The sequence below is a fragment of the Canis lupus genome, chromosome 7 (assembly GCF_048164855.1).
Source record: "Canis lupus baileyi chromosome 7, mCanLup2.hap1, whole genome shotgun sequence".
Lineage (NCBI taxonomy): Eukaryota > Metazoa > Chordata > Mammalia > Carnivora > Canidae > Canis > Canis lupus.
The window spans coordinates 5,467,511-5,488,322 of NC_132844.1; the positions used below are offsets into that span (position 1 = coordinate 5,467,511).

General features: G+C 44.5%; 1 protein-coding gene across 5 annotated transcripts in view; it reads left to right on the forward strand.

Moving 5' to 3' along the window:
- The window catches only part of METTL24 (methyltransferase like 24), a 147,879-nt gene that overhangs the window by 70,333 nt on the left and 56,734 nt on the right, over nucleotides 1–20,812 (forward strand). For 3 of the 5 annotated variants that reach the window (XM_072831781.1, XM_072831782.1, XM_072831780.1), the window contains exons 2-3: nucleotides 13,201–13,299; nucleotides 20,280–20,419. In XM_072831781.1, coding sequence (XP_072687882.1) covers nucleotides 20,295–20,419 — 125 coding nt within the window. In that variant the 5' untranslated portion in view covers nucleotides 13,201–13,299; nucleotides 20,280–20,294. Of the gene's footprint in view, nucleotides 1–13,194; nucleotides 13,300–20,279; nucleotides 20,420–20,812 lie in introns of those variants that run through there. The other 2 variants (XM_072831783.1, XM_072831784.1) reach the window with 2 other exon arrangements.

Genomic DNA, 20,812 nt, shown 5'->3' on the forward strand with positions numbered 1-20,812 from the left:
GATTCTTTCAAGGAGGAATGCATTTATTTACCTCTATGAGAATCTACACAGCATAGTTGTGCAGGTGGAATGTTGGGAACAGGACAGTTACGGTCAGAAGGCGCATCCGTGCAAGGCTTTGTGGGATCGGCCTCTCATGACATAGTTTTCACCTCTAAGTGAACACTTCTGCATTTAACAAATAAAATTTACAGTAGCAAGTATTTATAGATTATATGCCAATGGTCTTTGGAATTATGAAGACAAACTTTCAATGTAGTAGAAGAGCTCTGTGCTCTTTATTTTTTTAAAGATTTTATGTATTTATTTGAGAGAGAGTGTGCCCGAGTTGGTGGAGGTAGAGAGGGAGAAGGGGATCCTTCCCTCTCACCCCCCATCCCTCCAGTCCCCCCCGCCCCAGCTGAGCAGGGAGCCTAATGCAACCCTGGGATCCTGACCTGAGCTAAAGGCAGATGCTTAACTGATTCAGCCACCCAGGCGCCCCGCTCTGTGCTCTTCTTAACAAATAGGATGATTTCAAGGTATAGAACATGTACAGGTTTAACTTAAACTTTATAACTGGTATGTAAGTGGTTACTACCCTTTTTATCTATCAGGCATTTAAGTTTGTGGCACCTGAGTGGCTCAATCAGTTAAGCATCTGCCTTTGGCTCAGGTCATGATTCAGGGGTCCTGGGATAGAGCTCCACGTCAGGTTCCCTGCTCAGTGGGGAGTCTGCTTTTCCCTCTCCCTCTACCCTTCTCCCCTTGTGCTCTCTGTCTCAAATAAATAAATAAAATCTTTTTTAAAAAACAAAAAGAACATTTAGGGTTAATAACTTATTTCCATCAAAATAAATAAATAGTATTTATATTTAGCTGGGTTAAGGTATTACTATAAAGCCCAGGGAATTTCCCTCCTTTCATCCAAAGTAATAAAACATTGTCCTCCATCCCCAGAATTATATCATGTTCTTTTCTTCTTGGCATTTAAATCAATGTAAAAATGTCCCTGGGAATCATTTCTGTGGGGGACTGTAAAAGAAGCAAAACACATGATGTTCTCACAGGTTTGTAGTCCAGTTAGAGAAACCAGACCAACGCACTTGAAACAGATTACACCAAACATTTGATTAAGTGTAAAATGAGAAGCACAAGCAATAATTGCTGAAGGACCTGCTTTGCATAGTTTATTTTGCACATAGTAAAAGCTTGAGTGATTAGGAAATTTGGGGGAAGTGTGTGGGAATAAACAAATGGAATTTGAACTGAAGTAGTGAATAAAAGAGAGAATCGTGAGTAGGAGAATAAAGGTATGTTCAGGACAGGATGCACTTAGAGAACAGAGAGGAGGATTTGTTATGTAAACCTAGAAAGTCCTGTAAGTTCCTAAGAAGTCCTTATGGTTTCTATCTGAGCACTTTCTAACTTCTTTGAGTTTTGGTGAATTGTCTTTGATTATACTTCTTTCCCTATCTGAGAATGTCCAGAAAACCCATGGTCTGTTCTAGCCTACCATTCAGTCTCTGATGTGGCATTAGGAGGGTTCAGTGGGGATGTGTACCTAACAACAATGATAAGCATCTTTTACCTTGTGCTTTTAAGTAGTACCTGTGTCAGTCAGGATAGGATAGGTTATGCTGCAGTAACAAACATCCCCAGAATTTTAGTGGATAAAAATAACAAGTAATGTCTATATCAACAGGAAATCTAGGTATGGGGAGGATAAAACTCTTAGACCTGGGGTGGAGGCAGCACGGTGTAGCAGAGCATGTATGGGACTAGTAGCCTAGAGGTCTGGCTCTGAGTCACAGCCCACCTCCTCCTACCTTTGTGACGCTGGTATGTCGTTTCACGTCTCTCACCTTGACTTTCTTCAGTCATTATATAAAAGAGTTGGTCTAGCTCATTCTTAAGTTCTCTGATTACAGTGATTCTCTACAAGTATGAGACAAGTAAAATTTATTTTATTTTATTTTTAAAAAATTTTTTAAATTTATGATAGTCACAGAGAGAGAGAGAGAGAGGCAGAGACACAGGCAGAGGGAGAAGCAGGCTCCATGCACCGGGAGCCCGATGTGGGATTCGATCCCAGGTCTCCAGGATCACGCCCTGGGCCAAAGGCAGGCGCCAAACCACTGCGCCACCCAGGGATCCCCAACAAGTAAAATTTAAAGTTAGAAGAGTTCCTGTCTTCTGGATTCGTGCTTGTTTTTAAAACTCTTTCAGGATTTTTAAAAAAAGATTTTATTTATTAATGAGAGACACACACACACACAGAGGCAGAGACACAGGCAGAGGGAGAAGCAGGCTCCATGCAGGGAGCCTGACATGGGACTCGATCCCGGGTCTCCAGGATCACGCCCTGGGCTGAAGGTGGCACTAAACCACTGAGCTACCCGGGCTGCCTTTTTTTTTTTTTTTTTTTAACATGAGGACTGTTAGTCCTTCTTTCTCATACCATTAAGAAATATGGTCAACATTTTCATCAGCTTAGATCTGCTATGTTTATTTGCACAATTCGTCCCCTTTACTCTTGTGATTTCCACGCTGAAATGGGAAAAGGGGACCGGGCCAAGGTCGTCTGCCACATTAACAGTTTCGCTTCTAAACTCAGGGATTCTCACTCTCATTCACCAGAGAGCTCTGAGTCCAGAGAGTTCCATGGTGGCAAACCCAATAATAATAACTGACCTCTGAAAAGGTCTGTTTCTTTCAGCAATTTTTTCATGTTCCTGAAAAGGGCCACTTAGTGGTAAAGATTGTAGATCTTTCCTTCCATTTAGGTTTGAAGTGTAAGTGCTTTTGGTTCCAGAGTCGTCCAGTGAACTTGCTCTGCCTTGTTTTATCTTGCTGGCAGCTTCCCACAGATGACAAAGAGACATTTATTGGGATGCTTCTTCTTGTCAGGCACTATAACTTACAGTGCATTCAGACAGAAGAAGAATGTTCTATAAATATAGAATCATGAGAGGAATGTCCCAGAACCAGAGTCTTATCTCTAATTGTCAGTAGGATTCACTCAGGCTTCCTAATACTATATCACAATTGAAAGGCCAGAGAGTGGCAATACGGACAATATGAAAGCGACAACAGAGTTAATAAAAGAAAACTTGGTGAAAACTGAGAAATACGTACCTACATGCGTGCCTACGTACATAATTGTGTGCTGCTGATGGCTCGTATTCGATGGGATGTGATAGCTTCATCAGGAAGCCGATGATGCCCTTGAACCATGTGGTAAATAGTGGGTGGTTTGGCTGGAGTCCTGGATTCTGCTGTGCTCTCTTCCTTCTTCCCACTCTGGGCTGTCCTACTCATGACAGAGCCCCTTATGTCTTGCTTGCTTATGTCCTTTCTCGAAGGAGACTATTCCAGTACCATCCAGTGCCTACCATTGATTCCCAGGGAAGGTTTTATCACTCCCCACCTATGTGTGTGCCTTATGCTGCTGCTGTTCCCCCTGCTAGCCTCTGGGGTGGCTGCAGGGTATGTGGCTCTGTGATTCAGAGGCTTGTGGTGGCCTATGGGATGATCCCTGTTCCCCTGCCCTTGGTGACTCTGGGTGACACATTTTAATTCTCTTTGGTAGTGAAAATCACATCTTGTTTAGAGTCTAGAACTAAAACACTGTAAAATTGTAAAATTTTACAGCAGCACCGAACTTTACCCTGTAAAATTGTTCAGCAGCACCGAACTTTACCATTGATAGACTTTCTGCTCAACCTTGTGCCACAGAGCTTCCTTAGTGGCTCTCAGGCTGAGAGGCTAATGGGGCATCTGCATGGGTTCAGTGACAGTTTTGGAATCACAGTGAAGGAGCCTGTGGGGAGACCTGTGGTTTGGCTTGAGGTTTGAGGACTGACGTGAGCTGAGAGCCACCAAAGAGGCCTTGGGCACCCCTTACGGACAACCTGAGTCCCAGGTGACCTTGTGGGGAGGATGGAGCTGGCTGTGCACGTATTGGGGGAGCATCCCCTCTTTCCTCTCATACCCTCCCCTGTTCCCCTCTTCCCTTCTCAATTCCTTTCTCCCCATCCCAGTGGTTTTCCTGTCCTCCCCCCCACACCTCCCTCTGCTAACTCCACTTCTCCTTTGGGTTTGGAGCTACTCAGGATCCAAGGCTCCTTGAAATGGGTTTATAGGGGTGCTATAGACTTCTACCTGAGGCTGATGGTTCAGGAACTGGTAAATGTTTGGGGGAGATGTTAACTGGATGGAGTTTTCTAACTGAAATAAGTCCCTGAACTCTTAGCAGATTGATATTGATTCAGATAATGATGTTAAGCTTCTTGGATTTTGAATTCCAGAAAGTCTGGGTCCCCTATATGTTTTGAATAGGGTGTGCATATCTGTGGAAGTGTGCACGTGTGTGTGTGTGTGTGTGTGTGTGAGAGAGAGAGAGAGAGAGAGAAACAGAGCGAGAGAGAGAGAGAGAGATTCCTTAAAAATGTGGTTAATGTTTCTAAATCCCCATTTGTTTTCTTAGGCAAACTTTCTTATATCATCTGACTTTCATAAGACAAATGAAACTCCTTCCTCCTTTCCTGGTTGATGTGTTGCCCCAGTGAGAAGCAAGATTTGACATTTGAGTTCCTACTAAGTATGCAGATGCTGTATGGTTTCTACATCATGAAAACAAATGAGAACCTTTGCATTTCACTGGATCTATCTAGGAATTTGGCTTCTCTTTCTACTGTCTGCAATAAAAACCTAAAATATGTAATGTTTTATTCGTTTAGCCATTCCTTTGTGGGTTCCTATCTCACCCAGACTTGAACTGTCTTGTCACACGCAGAAAATGTGGGGGGATTTAAAGATGCCGGCTGAAGAACAAAACCCAGCTCAGACTTGTTTGGCATTTCTTTCCAGCTTAGAGATAACTTAGAGATTAAATCTGGAGCTGAGCATCTATTCTTCCTTGTGCTTAATTCCTTCCTAAAAGTTATCAGGGCCTGCCTGAATCATAGTGCATTTTTTTTTCTTGCCAGAGTTGATTTGATTTCTGTTTGCCTTGCCTCGCAGCCTCCACTCTGTGTGATGATGCAGAGGCCGCAGATTGATGGGCAAAGGGTTCAAAATGCTGCTCTGGATTTGGGTTTCAGCATGTGTACTGTCTGCTGCCAGAGGCAGTCAGCAGATGGACTTGGAGAGGTGGGACTGGGCCTTCGCGGGGAGGGGACCTCAGGCTGAGAGCCCCCCGCCCCTCTATCCCCCCGTGGGATGGGCTCTGCTTCTCCCCACTCGCCCCCAGCCCACTACCGAGTCCATCGCAAGAGTAATAGATTTAGCTTTCGTTGTGTTTAGTTGTGAATAGTTTGTGTCTGATGTGAGTAGGCATGGATTTCTTTGAGTCTGTTTAGGGCTTGCTGAGCTTCTTAAATCTTTAGGTTCATAACTGTTGTTAAATTTCGTCATCTTTCAGCCATTATAACTTTAAATCTATGTGTATATTTTTCTGCACTGCATTCTTTCTTCCTCCTCTGGCATTCTGGTGACTGAACCTTAGACCCCTTGATATTGTCCCATGGGTCCCTGAGATTCTATTCTTTTCTTTTCTTTTCTTTTCTTTTCTTTTCTTTTCTTTTCTTTTCTTTTCTTTTCTTTTCTTTTCTTTTTTTCCTTTTCTTTTCTTTTCTTTTCTTTTCTTTTCTTTTCTTTTCTTTTCTTTTCTTTTCTTTTTTGTCCCTCCAAATCATTTTTTTCTCTCTCTTGTTCAGAGTGGATACTCTCTGTTGATCAGTCTTCAAGTTCACTGACTTTTTCTTGTGTCATATCCATTCTGCTGCTGAGTCCATCCACTGAGAGTTTTGTTTTGATTATTGCATTTTTCAGTTTTAAAATTTCCTTGTAGCTCTCTGTTCCTCCTATTTCTTTGCTGAGATCTTCTATCTAGCCACAGTTTCAAGAAAATATGCTCTTACTTCTTGGATTATTTCTATACTCGCTTTTAAGTTTTTGTTAAATAATTCTGACATCTGTGTTATGCCTGCATTGGCACCTGTTAATTGTCTTTTCTGCACACCAGTTGGGATGTTCTTGATTCTTCACGTGCTGAGCAGTTTTGGGTTATATCCTAGACATTTTTTATGTTATGAGACTCTGAGTCATGTTTAAATACTATAGATAAGGGGATCCCTGGGTGGCGCAGCGGTTTGGCGCCTGCCTTTGGCCCAGGGCGCGATCCTGGAGACCCGGGATCAAATCCCACGTCGGGCTCCCGGTGCATGGAGCCCGCTTCTCCCTCTGCCTGTGTCTCTGCCTCTCTCTCTCTCTCTCTGTGACTATCATGAATGAATAAATAAAAAATAAAAAAAAAAAAAAAAATACTATAGATAAGGTCAATATATTTGTTTTCACAGACAATCTGATTGGATTCAGGCCTCAAATTTCAGCCAGACTCAGGGGACTGTGATTTCAATATCAGTCCTGTTTTCAAACACTTTGCAATTTTTTTTTTTTTTTTTTTAGATCTATCCCACATACATGCCACCTGGCATCTAGTCTGGGACCTTGCACAGGCCTGTCATCTTGGTTCCCAAAGCCTTTGCTATTCTAACTAGGGTCCGATCCATGCTCCTACAGTTCAGGGGTGAGCCCAGGACTCCATAAACCACTTTATGGGGTTGCTTTCCTTTTTCACTATTTCTTCAGTATTATGCAGTTCCATGGTTTCAGAACCTCTGGCCAGAAAGGTTGGGCTTTAGTTACCTCTTCTCTGCCTGTGCTTTGCTGCATATGCCTGGCAATTGTGCCTGAATCTTTAGGCCAAGATATGGGAGAGACAGAAAATACTCACTGGGAGTTCACCCCATTCTCTTGGGGTCACAGCCACAGATCAAAGAGTAAGCTTCCCTTCTCTCTGAGTTTTAGGTGCCTGCAGCCCTCTGCTTGGCTTCTACCACTGGATTGCCCAGCAGTTGGGATGCTAGAATGGAGAAAAGGAAGAAAAATGTGGGATTACCCAGGAGTTAGGATGCTAGAATGGAGAAAAGGAAGAAAAATGTGGGATTACCCAGGAGTTAGGATGCTAGAATGGAGAAAAGGAAGAAAAACAACAGGGGAAGATGAATTTTCCCCACATCCCTGCTGGAGCCTGAACTAGGGGGCTTCGATGCTCTTGGTCTGTGCCAATGCCCACTGCCAGGGTGGGGCCACTTTGGGTGGAGACCAGGAGAGAGGACCCCAGAAGAACAAACAATGTGACCTCACTGCAGCTTCAGTGGTACTCTGAATTCTGGTCTTCTCCAATCTGCCCGCTGGTATTTACTTTTCAGATTCCTCCTATCACTGCTCCGTGCGTTCCGGCCAGGTTTTATTGCTACATTCAGTATAAGACACAGGGTGGGGGTGTGCTTACTCATCTTATCCAGAACTGAAACTGAGATTCTTTTTTTAATGACATTTTTGCATGGGGTATCTGAATTTTAAATGTCACTACAAAATGTGTAACTGACCCTCTGCCCTTTCCGAAGCAGGACTAACAAGTGAGAAAAAGGCCCACAAGCATGCAGAGGGGAAGGTGTGTAAGCTGCCAGAGATGCACAGAGCCCTCCCTGCACACTCAGGCCAAGTCCTAAAAACCATGATTATTTAAGGGCATTACAGAAAGGCAGAGACTGATGCTCACATGCTCTCAGCTGCACCTGGACCCAGGTTCTGCCCCGGGCACTGTTTTGTGTGCCTCCTTCTCCCCTGGCCCTACAACTCCCACCACCGCCTTCTCCTTCTAAAAAGGAATAAACAATTTCCTTCAATCATTGCTTCCTGCCCACTAACAGATGCTCCTAATTAGCACACAATTGCAAAACAAATAAATTTTGCTTGTTTTGGGTTTGTTGGAGAAAGCTTAGACTTCCCTAACATCAGCCCATCAACACATGCTCTGCATGTTGTTTAGTTTGATTCAAGGGCTCACAACCTGATTCTTTTCTATAGCATGACCCTAATGCAGAGAATCAATTGTTAGCCACCTCTCCCAACAGAAAGTTGCTGGTTCTAAAACCTGTCAGGAACTTACTTAGTGATGGGAATGTGCCTTTGGGAGTATTGAAACTATAAAAATACCCCCCAAACTCTACCAATTATCCACAACAATAAGGAAACTGACCATTTAAACCACTCATCCTATAATTTCATCCCTAAAGAACTGTAGCATTGAAACACAGAGTAATGGATCATTAGAAGCCTGCCTTTGGGCCTACTTCGTATTTTACACAAATATGTTAAAAGATGCTCATGTAACTGATGGTAGCATGGGCCTTCTTTGACAATTTCTTTTTCTTTTTTTCTTTTTTTTTTTTTTTTTTAAGATTTTATTTACTTATTCATGAGAGACAGAGGCAGAGACCCAGGCAGAGGGAGAAGCAGGCTCCCCACGGGGAGCCCGATGTGGGACTTGATCCTGGGGCCCCGGGATCACACCGTAAGCCAAAGACAGACAACCGCTGAGCCACCCAGGTGCCCTTTTCTGACAGTTTCTATGGGGCTCCATGAAGTCATTCATGTACGTGGGGGAACTGCCCGTGGAAGAGAAGCTGTTACTCCAAATTTCAAGACAAGGAAAGCTCTTGCACGAGGCAGACTTGATGGCTCTCTTTTTGGGTCATGGGTGGGTCTGCTTTTCTTAATTTCTTTTTTTCCATGCAATCAGTTTTGCTTGGGGCTTGTGGTCTTGAAGTAAGACATTCCTATTACATGCATAAGTGTAGGCTGGTAGGCAAAAGAGTATTTTTAAAACATTGCTTTATTTTTTGCATTATCTTTTATTTTATTTTTTTTTTTGCATTATCTTTTAATAGTAAAATCTTGGAATTCAGTCTCTTTGGCTTGAAAGAATCTTTTTTTTTTTTTTTTTTTTTAAGAAACAAGTTTAACGCTGAAATCATAAATCGTAAAAATATCTGAGAGCCCCACGGCTATGCTTGTTGTGGTCTTTTGAGCCAGGTCCATTATCTGTGTGCACTGGCTTGGACTGACTCAGTGATCTTTTTTTTTTTTTTTTTTTTTTTTCCTACCCTGTGGGATGCAGAATCTCGGATGTCTGCAAAACAGCCTCAGAACAACATGAGTTAGCAGTATATATCTTTTGCTGTCCTTAATCTTACTTTTTGCAAATTTTTTCTCTGCACCCAAAACATCTTAGGGTTTAGAGGAAGCCAGTTCACTTTTCAATGCACATTTGCCTAGAGAAAGTGCCAGATAAAACCTTCACAAAGTGGAGGCTGCTGCTTTTCCTGGGAAGTCTGGATACCTGTGTTCCCTGAGCCGCTGTCCATGCTGGGGGAGGGCCTCCTTTGTAGGAATGGAGGTTGGTGGTTCGGGGCCCAGGTCCCTGGGCTGCAAAGGAGCAGAGGGCCCCTCGTCCCTGCAGTGGCTCAAGAGCTTGGCTACTTCTCTGTGGCAGCTTATTGACATGTTAGCCCAAGTCAGCCAGGGACAGATGGACTGGCCCCGAATGACAGTGCAGCCACCCCCTTCTGCAGAAGCTGTTCCTTTACCCATCCCGGGAGGAAGCGGGGGTGGCAGACAGGACTGGGAATCCAGGTCTCCACTTCCTGGGAGTGCTGGGAGTAGCATCGTTCTGGCCACATGATATTTGGAGCATATGGCTAATAGTGTATGCTGGCATTAGGGAATTGTTTGGGGATAAAATCATAATTTTTTTTAAAGGTTTTTTGTTTTGTTTTTGCCTTGTTCTATGAAACACCAGCCATGGATGTTTTAAGGTGCCCAGAAAATTCTGTCGGCGGGTTGTTGGGAAGGACAAATATTGATGTGTGCACTGGAGAATTAAGACAAATGATAATTGAAAGAGATGATAAAAGCAAGTGGTTTCCTTGGGGAAATAATCACGAACTGCTGTCAGGCGGATTCCAATAAGAACATTACTTTTATGTGAAATGTTTTTTAAACAGCTCAACCAGAGCATTAAGCCAGAGCACGTCCAGGGCACCTCTTGGCTGTGTTTTTCTATTATACCTTCTTCACCTGCGATTCCTCGACTGAGCTTCAGTGTTCCAGCTGCCACGTTGAGCTTCATCATGGTCAACACTCAGTCAGAAATGAGAAATATCAGATTGCAATTAGGATCCTGAAGATAATCCTGTAGTTTCCCCACACAGCTTCACCATGTGGACTCATTGTTATTGATTTGTGAAGTTATTTTCGCGTGTTGGCTCAGGTTAAGTGGCTCCTGCTGTGTTTAGGGTGGCTCTTTAATGAAGCCTTGGGGCTTCTTGCAGTGGAGACTGCTTTCCACAATTTGCATTTATATTTTTTGGCATTTATCTTGGGGTTATGCTTGGGCCCACCATCTCTTTGTGACCCCATTTGCCCTATAGAGACATCTGTCAGAGCCCCCTACAGACTGTGTTACATTTATTGGGTTAAAGCTGTATTATTAAGTTATCCTGTATTACACTGTAGCCCAGAGCCTGGCATGAGGCACGAATGCCCACTGAATGAATGAATGAATAAGTCCCCGGTCAAGTGTCATTTACCTCTTTCCAAAGGAAGCTATGCAGGAGACCTTCTGTTTGCTTCTCCTGTTTCCACTCTTGTCTTGTTTTACAGCCCCCCCCCCCCCCCCCCCCCCCCCCCCGCGAGGCTAACCGTAGCCTCTCTCATCTCTGCCTCTTCTTGGCTTTGACAGTGTGGGTATACAATAGGACTGGATGTGATGGGATTGGCTTTGTTCCTTTATTGAATGCCTTCTCCATCCAATTGCCCTCTCTGGGTTCCACAAATTTCTCTTCCTCCTCGTTCAGGCTTAGGATTTGTGACGGCTCTCAGGTCCTGTCAACCATAGGCATCGCATTCTTCTTATCAGTTTCCTTAAACCCTGGCCACACCTTTATAAATAGTCTTTCTTAAATTCTTCTCAAATTCACCAGTTGGAAGGAGCCCATTGTATCCTGCTAGAACTCTTGACTTACATTTGCCCCAGTCACCCAGATGACAAAGTTAGTTATAATCTAGATATGGTAATCTATCTCTCTTGCATTATTTTGAGTAAATGCTCTCTCCTAGGCCAGTCTGCCTCCAAATTAGAATCAACTCTACCAGAGGTCAGCAAACGACAGCCTTGTGGGCCAAATCCAGCCTGCAACCTATTTTTGTAAATGGAGTTTTATTGGAACACAGCCATGACCGTTGGCTTACTTACTGTCTGTGGCTGCTTTTGAGCTGTGGCAGAAGGCAAGGAATTGCAACAAACTGTATGGCCTGCAAAACCTAAAATATCTGCTGTTTCACCCCTTACAGAAAGAGGTTACTGATCCCCGATTTAGAGGAAGACCGTTATGGGTGGACTTAATCATTTTTATCAAGAGGCTCCTGGGCCAGAGGCTGGGGGCACTTGTGAGTGGCCATATGATGGGGACATGAGGAGTTTGAACCCCAGGCCTAGACAAGTTTGCCCAAAGCACAGTGTTGTGGCAACTTGGTAAGGCACTCCGTCATTTGATGTCAGAAGAATGTGACCAAGAAAAACTGGGAAGTATTTGTATTTAAATGTGCACGTAATTCATGATTTCATAATTAAATAATCTCCTGAAAAGAACTGCTTTCCCTAATGTTTCAGCCTTCCCCTGTCAAAGTCGGTTTATGTGTATCTGTCTCCCCCACCAGCCTGTACTTCTCGAGAGAGTCCAGGTTTTGTTCATATCTGTGTTGACCACTGTCTGGCACACAGTGACTGGTGCTCAATATTGTTGGACCAAATGGTAATCCACATCTACTTCAGAGAAGAGGAAAAAAAGGCGGGGGACAGTGGTGGAAGGCATTAACTGGGAAGATATATTAATGTTCTCCGGCTTTCTCTGATGAGAGTCTTTGCCTGCTCAACCTTCACAGAATGGCAACAGCTACAAGGAAAGTCTGGGTTCCCGGGAAGGGTGCCCCTCGGGGCAGACTGGCTACGTGATTTGTGGGGTTCAGGGCAAAATGAAAATGTGAGACCCCTGATTCAAAAATTTAATGAAAGAATTTCAGGACAGCATCAGCAGAGCATTGAGCCTGACACAGGCCCCTCTGAGATGGCACAGGGTGCACACCCAGGAAACTGGCAGCTGAGAAGAAGGTGGCCTGGGGGGGGGGGTTGGGGATCAGAGAGTGGCAGGGCGCTCAGCTACTACCAGAAGGGACAGACCTGTCTGGAACCTAATAATAATGTCTTACCTGGAACGAGGCTTATCACTTATGAAGTGTTGGTATTTGTCTCAGACCCTCACACCAGGGCGCGCTCCTCTTTCCCAAGCCCACACACCCGGCTGGACGCTGACCAACCTGCTTGCTCTCCCACTCCTCCTAGCTTTCAGTAGAACCCAGTCACCCAGGCCACTCCATTTAGGGGCACACCCCCCCTCCGGTTTATACTGAAGCCTATCAGGGTTAGCCTGTTTAGGTATTTCTTGTTTGGGTGACAGGCAATTCTTGCCTCAATACCTATCTTGGTCTGCCATAACAAAATAGCACAGACTGGGTGGTTTATGCACAATAGAGATTCACTGCTCCCAGTGCTGGAGCTTGGAAGTCCCAGGTCAGGGTGGCCAGCAGAGGTAGCTTCCGGTCAAGGCCCTCTTTCAGGTTGCTGCCTTCTTGCCATGTCCTCACATGGTGGAAGGGCTAGGGAGCTCTGTGGGGTCTTTTTTTTTATAAGACTACTAATAGCATTCAGGAGGGCTCCCCCTCGTGACGTAAGCACCTCCCCAAGGCCCCAGCTCCTCATACCATCACTTTGGTCATTAGGATTTCAACCTATGAATATGGGGGAGAGGGGCACATGCATTCGGGCCATGGCAATACCTGAGTGAAGAGCATGCATAGTTCAGAAGCTCTAAGCTTTGGAAACTGTAGTAGATAGGGGAGTTTTTCTTCGTATGGGGAGCGGATTGTGTGATACAAAGCCACAGTTGGGAGAGCCTCATGGGATCAAGTGGAGTTTGCTTTTGATCAGAAGAGTCAGATGTCCCCCAGGCCTCTGTAGTCTTTTGATTAGCCCAGTAGCTGGGCTTTCTCAGGCCTTGTTTGCTTTCCTGTGACTGATGTGACCTTAATGATAGCAGGTCTGAACCAACTCCCCACTGCCTGTGTGCAGACATGTTCATTTTGCAGGCAGCTAAAGGAGCCAGGGAGCCTAGCTGATATTCTGTGTCCTTGTCACCCCCACCCCTAGCGCCTCAAGCCCTTATACATGGACCTGTTTTCTATCTTTCGCAGGGTCCCCGGTGGCATATAGATCTCCAGCCGTGGGCAGGCCCTGCTCAGTCCCTGGATGAAGAAGTCTTGAGGTTCCTGAGATACATCAGCACCCCCCAGGTTGTATTCCAGGCGCAAGTGGGTTTGGAAACACTGTGAAAGATACTGATACACCCTTTTTAGAGAAGGATTTGATCAGTGAAGGGGTGGTAAGGTTCTCAGGGACTCCTGATAGGGACTTGGTAGGGATACAGTTTCTGAGGCCTTGCTGCTTAAATTTATCCATTTACTTAGAGGCAGATAAGATGCCTTCCATTTGCTTCAGCATCTTCCGCCTTCCAGGGTTATCATCATCTTGAGATGTTTTAATGATTCATCCCGACGTGTTTTAAAGATCCACTTTAGTAAATTGCTTTGGAAAACCATTTGAAGCGACAGATTCATGCCCGTGAGTAGGCAGTCAAGTGTGTCACAAAACAAAACCATCATCTGGAGGTTCAAGTTCCATTTTGCATTTGGAGGAATCTGCCTTTTTTGCTTTTCTCCCAAGATGCTTGGCAGACCGGGACCCACTAGGCCAGAGAGCAGAGGAGATGTTGCAGGCAGTGGTGTGAGAAGCTAACGAATCCAAAGGCACTCAGATCTTAGGGCATTTAAAATCATGATGGAGCATCGGCCTTTATCAGTGACTTAACACGTTGTGGCAGCTCCTGCCTGGGCTGAGTCTGTGCGCCCCCGGCAAGTAAAGGGACGTCCACTAAGCAGAGTCTATGGCTCTTGACACGTGAGTCGGGAGATTCTATTCTCATGTAGCCTGATCTTGGGGACAGAGAGACATAAGAGAAGATCAAGGCCCGAGGGACACTTGGCCCTGAACTGAGAGGTGTTGGTAAATTAGGAACTCACACTAGAAGATGCCTAGGCTGACGGGGAGGAAGGTGCCCCGGGAGCTGCTGTGGCACTGGAGGTCCCGGGCTCTTTTGCTGTCCCTTCAGCCCACTGGTTCTGGGCATCCCACTTCTCCTCCAAAACCTTCCTGGCAGCAGAGCCCATTTTTTATCCTTGGAGAGAATATGTTTCTAGATCTTTAGAAAGCTAGTTTAGGGGTAAAAGAAAGTCCCATTTTTCATATGATGCAGTCAGACAATTGGATTTTAGTTATCTGTCACCTAGACATGGAAGTAAAAGCTCGTTGAATTAATCATGAGTTATGAGATGATAAATTGATCCCTGTGCTTTACATAATTTCATCTTATTTTGCTGCTGCAAATTAATTTGGTGGACTTTCACAGACTTAATTAAAATGCTGAAATTTTAATTTTATAGTTGGGTTTTACATGAAGGACCTCTCGACTGTGACTTTAAGAAGCCCTTAAGGCACCAGAGGAAAATGAGAGGTGTTAAATTTATGAGTTGGATTTGAGAACTCTGGACTCCACCCCCCAAAATAAATTGACCAAGTACAAGTCTCCAAATTCTATTTTATATGTATTTCAGGTTAATGTTCTGTAACTTATAAAAGGCATATTCGTGAGGCATGAAAGGGTGTTATTCAAGCCCCTCTTGGATTTTTCCCATGAGTTATAAATTGAGAGGAGAAAAATTTTGAGGGGAAAAGAAAAGCATCCTGCAATGTAGTCTGATGTGACCCTGGGCAATTTGCTTTGCTTCTCTGGCTCTCACTGTTCTGCTCTTAAAAAGGAAGAGAGTTATTGAATTATTTCTCAGGTTTCTCCCAGTTCTCTGAGCTGCACTGTACCCAGAGTAGCATAGGATCATTATTGACTAAGTGTCTTTGAGCACGTACTTTGTGCCAGGAACTGTGCCAGGCCCTGGGAATACAGTCTCTGGCTTCAAGCAGCTGACAAACTAGTTGGGAAGGTAGATAAAGGGCTGTATTATTCAGCTTGATGAGCGTGATGATAAAGATTTGGTTGTTGGAGCTCACTAGAAGGATTTTCATCCTCCAGAAAAACTGAGAGTTCTAGACCTCACTGTGATTTCGTAATCAGGGGTCGATTACTCAGGTGAAGCCCTATGGTTTCCTGTACTTCTAGGTCACTGGGAAGCCAGCAGGTGAGCGCTCGTCGGTGATGACACTGATTCTTTCTTTTTTTTAAAGATTTTATTTATTTATTTGAGAGAGAGCGAGAGAGCACTGGAGAGAGGGAGAGAGAGAGAGAGAGAGAGAGAGCAAGCACAGAGGGACAGAGGGAAAGGGAGAAGAGGCTCCTCGCTGAGCAGGGAACCCAATATGGGGCTCGATCCCAGGACCCCGGACCATGACCTGAGCCAAAAGCAGATGCTTAACCAACTGAGCCACCCAGGGGCCCCAAAACTGATTCTAAATCAGAATCTTTTGCTAAATAGTGTTCCCTTCCCTTCTCTATGTAATGCAGTGGGTTTGGGGGCTGTCTTAGGCTTCATTTAGAACCCATCTTGACAATGAAAGCCTGAAAAACTGGAAGAATATTAGAGTCACTGTTACCTAAAATTTCCTGTTAGCAATCGTGAGTCATAATGGGCAGGGGGGGGAGGCCCTCTGAAGGTACTAAAGCAAATTCCACCCCCATCTTGTTATGCTGCTTTTTAAAATTAAAAAAAAAAATGATTTCCCTCAAATCTGTGTTCAAGCTTGTACAGCAAGGCCCAGCATTTGATGTGTTCATCACTGATGTATTCATCCCTCCATTCGGCAGGCATTTGTTGAGCACCTGTTCTGGGACCGGCGCTGACTAGGGTATACAACCTGCATCAAATATCTATCCATACTGCCAAACAGCTAGGTTGCAAGAGGGTTGCGTGTTCTCTAATAGGGGGTGAACAGATGGGCGGGGGAGATTCCCCTGGCCAGGGGAGCTTGAAAACAGAAGCACAGGGCGGGGGACACTGTGGCATCCCATTGTATTGGCATGCAATGGGATGGCACCCCTGGACTTGCACATTGTAATGGCCCTGATGGCATGATTGGGGACCGGAATTTTGAATGAAACACTAGAGGATATAGTGGTTGGTAGAGTGTGCGCAGCATTAAGCTCAGTTTAATTAGGTATTGTTTTCTAATGTCAAAGACCGTAATTACATCTCTGAGTTCTGGAGTTGGTGATATACTATGTGCTGCTAACAAGAAATGGTTAAATCATAAACACGGGGCTCTGTTCTAAGGGAAGGATCCAGATCCAGCCTTTTATGGCCACCCCCAAACCATATGCCTCTAGGAAGCATGCCTTCCAGCACAAAATTAATCTAAGCAACAGTTGCTGTTTTAAAAAAGAAAAAATAGATTTTAAAAGATTTATCTCTCTCTCTCTTTCTCTTTTGCACGTCTACCTATCCATCCATCTATCTGTTCATCCATCTATCTAATCACCTACCCGTCTATCTATTTGGAAAAGTAACATAAAAACCCAAGCCCTGGAGATGCAGATGTTACAACTTTATAACAATAGTATCTATTATATTTATGGCTACACACACACACACACATACACACTGGGATAAAAGCAACAAAAATACAACTCTTTCCTTAGATTTTGCCTTTCAAAATAATGGTATTACATACACATGCAGGTGGTCATTGAAGTGATTCTTGCCAGAAGTCCCCACATTTTTTTAATAATAAATTTATTTTTTATTGGTGTTCAATTTACCAACATACAGAATAACACCCAGTGCTCATCCCGTCAAGTGCCCCCCTCAGTGCCCGTCACCCATTCACCCCCACCCCCCGCCCACCTCCCCTTCCACCACCCCTAGTTCGTTTCCCAGAGTTAGGAGTCTCTCATGTTCTGTCTCCCTTTCTGATATTTCCCACACATTTCTTCTCCCTTCCCTTATATTCCCTTTCACTATTATTTATATTCCCCAAATGAATGAGAACATACAATGTTTGTCCTTCTCCGATTGACTTACTTCACTCAGCATAATACCTTCCAGTTCCATCCACGTTGAAGCAAATGGTGGGTATTTGTCGTTTCTAATGGCTGAGGAACATTCCATTGTATACATAGACCACATCTTCTTTATCCATTCATCTTTGGATGGACACCGAGGCTCCTTCCACAGTTTGGCTATTGTAAGTCCCCACATTTTAAGGGTTCCCTTTGCCAGTTTCTACTTATGGGTTGCCAGAAATTCTGTTCCATCTTTTGGGATACCAAATGAAAAGAAAATAAACTAATCCCTTTAAGGAGCACTTGGCTGGCTCAGCTGGTGGACCATATGACTTGATTTTGGGGTTGTGAGTTTGAGCCCCATGTTGCATTAGAGATAAGTAAATAAATCTATCTATATATCTTAAAAAATAAATAAATCCCTTTAAGTTAAATAACTGAAATGCATTTCAGAATCACTTTTTCCTGGAGTCTCTTCTCCTTTATCCAGGCCTAGTTTGCTAAAATTACAAGGGGAATTAGAGAGAGAGAGAACATAATTACTGGAGTTGGAGCTTAGCTAGGAGTTACTGCCCTCAATTATTTTGCTTGCAAGAGTTTATTGAATCCCTGGCCATAAATCTTAACAAGAAAGTTTAAAAAATCAATATTTAATTAATTTTTAGGACCTGAGTACTCCTAGTTGTTTTCAAAAGCTGATGTCTGCCCATGAGATGGTTAATAAATGGTTAAAAGGGAACAACTCCTGTGTTACATTTTTGAGCTAGGAGAGGAAAGGGGAACGAACTGTGAGAGAGAGACTGAATGGAAAAGAATGTCTTTCCAGTGGGGATATATCTGTGCAAGATGAAATCTATGGAAGAAGAAATGCTTGAAGTGTCACCTTTAATAGAATAAAACTCAACTCCCCAGCGTTAAAAGGAAGGACAGCTGAGCCTCAAAGCCCTGAACCTTGGCCCTTATTCCTTACTTGCTTCCTGGAGGCCTCTCCCTAATGGTCGATGCCTGCCTCTCTGGCTTTTTGCTAGGGCTGGGTTTGGAAGGGCTGCTGTTTTCATGTTACGGCTCTGGCCCAGGTGTAGCCTCTTCCTTTAGTCTGCTAAGGCACAGGTGAGGCTGGCCTGGAATATCTCGGTGGGGCTTTACAAAAGGGCCTGTAAGCTCACAGGACCTCCTGCAGAAGCATCACCTGGGGGAGCATATTACAATGCATTTCCCAGGCATCAGCCTCAAAGATTCTGACTTTCCAGATACGGCATGGGACTCAAGAATCTGTATTTTGAAGTACCTCCCAGGTCGGTCAGAATGTCGGCGGGAACCATACCTTCAGAAACCAGGCGAGAGCTAACTTTCAGTGGTGTTAGGAGGGAGTTATGAACAAGAACCTGGGCACGTCCCTATCACTTTCTGTCATTATGAAGGTCCTTAGGGAGACGTGCACGCAAAGAAATGGGAATTCTCATACCACTTTAATAAAAACACTGCAGGAAGCTGCCCTAGAAGCTGTCCCGGTATCCTCCGGGACCTGCAGAGCTGTCCTGGCCTATCTACACACCTGCAGCGGGGCAGCGCAGGGCAGCGCGGGACAGAGTGACAATGAAGTTAGGACATTTAAGGCACAGGAGTCCACCCACTGGTGAGACAGGCCCAGTGAACACACTGAACTTTGGTTAATTAGATCGGCCGTGTTTCCTCCCTCGGGTGAGTGGGGACTAGGAAGTGGGCACACAGAGGTATCATTTCCATTTATCCGTGGGAGCATTGTAGGAAATGAATTATACAAATTAACCTGTTGATGGGCCCCGTTAATAAATATATTCTGTAATAGTTGCTTGAAAGAAGATTCAATTCCATTATTATTATTTTCCTTTAAGCCGTGATAAGACATTGGTTGAGGGAAAAGAATACATATCTAGGTTTTCACGTGTTAGGCTTTCCTCTAAAATGTCCAAATCCTAGCACTGGACTCTCTCATTTATCTCTGATAAACAGCGCTGGGTGATCTTGCGAGGCCAGCAGCCCCACGTTGCAGCCAGTTAGGGAGATGCTGGATCAGTTGAGTAGTAGGCTGTGTGCAGATATGCTTTTCAGATTAGAATGTTGGAAATTCCGTTAGATAAGAGAATTGGGCAAACCTAGAGTACCTTCTTAGGAAGAAAATAATTTGCTGTAGGCTTCCTGATGAATTAAAGAGCCTCAGAACATTTGCCACGTGCGGTCTGTTGTCTGTGTTGTGACAGCCGGGGCTGCTGCATGATCCGTGGAGCATCATGACGATGAGGGCGCTTGGAGGGGCTGGGGGAGACTGAGGCTCAGTAAAGCAACGCTGGCCACAGAGGAATACCAGGGCCCCAGAACCTGCTTGCTTTGGTTCTAGCAGCCTCCATCAGTGCACACTGCGGCAGCCTTAAACCCAAGTCAGGATTCCCCAGTCGGTGTCTTTGCCTAACGTGCATTTGAAATCAGAGCCTTGCCTCTGCTTGATTTAGTTACGTGTTCCCTTTGGTTTCCTTGTCTAATTTTGATGGATGAGTTAAAAGAAGCGCTTTGGTTGGCTCAGAAAGAACTTCCTGCGTGGAGCTCTTGCTCTTCTCCTCCAGAGGAAGCTCCTTAGCACAGCGTTTTGCAAAGAATAGGGTTCGAGGCAGCAGGGACTACAAATTCATTTCAATTGACCCTCGATCAGCTGTTTACCCCAGATCACATATGCTACCTTTCTGGACCATGGTGGCCCCAGCTTATCTGCCCACAATCGCACCTCACAAGTTCCAGGTGGGAACACGATGGGTTACAGACCTCTGAGTTTTGCCAGCACTGTTCTCTGTATCTGGAATGCCCTTCTCAGTCAGCTTCTGTTCATTCTCCAAGGCTAACACACCTCTGCAAAGCCTTTCTGGACCCCTCCTCTCTGCCACCTTTGTTCCTGACTTGTTCTCCCTTGCAAATCTGTGCATAGAGCTGTAGTAGCTCTTAACTTTGCTTCAAACCTATCTCTAGTCTCCACAGGGTTCCTTCTGACCCAGCCTTTGGAGTTCCTCTGAACATTTGACAGCAGTCTTATGTTTGCCAGGGGAGAGGTGTGGTTAGCAGTGGAGAAGGACATAACTCTCCTGTTCTGGCTTTCAGGGACTGGGGAAGCATAACTCCCTACCTGCCATTTATCATCCGATGCTTTAAATTATTCATATTGATTTCCAATCCTTACAGATTGCATGCAATCACATGAGCACAGACAGCCTAGCTACTGACTCCAGCCCTGCAAAGAAGCCCTGGTCAGTCTGTCTTGATGACAGGTTTGGCTTAGCTCATCAAATCCGCAACAAGCAATGCCGCCTCTACTCTTTAGGGTAAGTGCATTTTATCGCAGAAGAACACAAAACACTCTTGCAAGTGGCCAAGGCTTTTTCAGCAACACAAAGCTATGAATGGCTGCTGAGTTTAACAGGTGCTATATTTGGTCTCTCGCCATCATTTCAGACTGCTCTGTTATGTAACAGTGGGTACCTGCAGATCACCAGGAGTGGCCAGGGCCATTTTGTCTCTCATTGTGCTAGTGGGAAGTTGGCAACTTCAATTTTCATCATGACGATGATCCTCTTGGTGAAGCAAATGATTTCCAGCTAGAATTACATATAGCATCCTTATTACAGAGAGAGAGAATATTAAGAATTAAGAAAAAAAGAACAACAAGCATATTAGAAATTTTATGGATGCTTATGATGAGTGACCCAAGATGAATG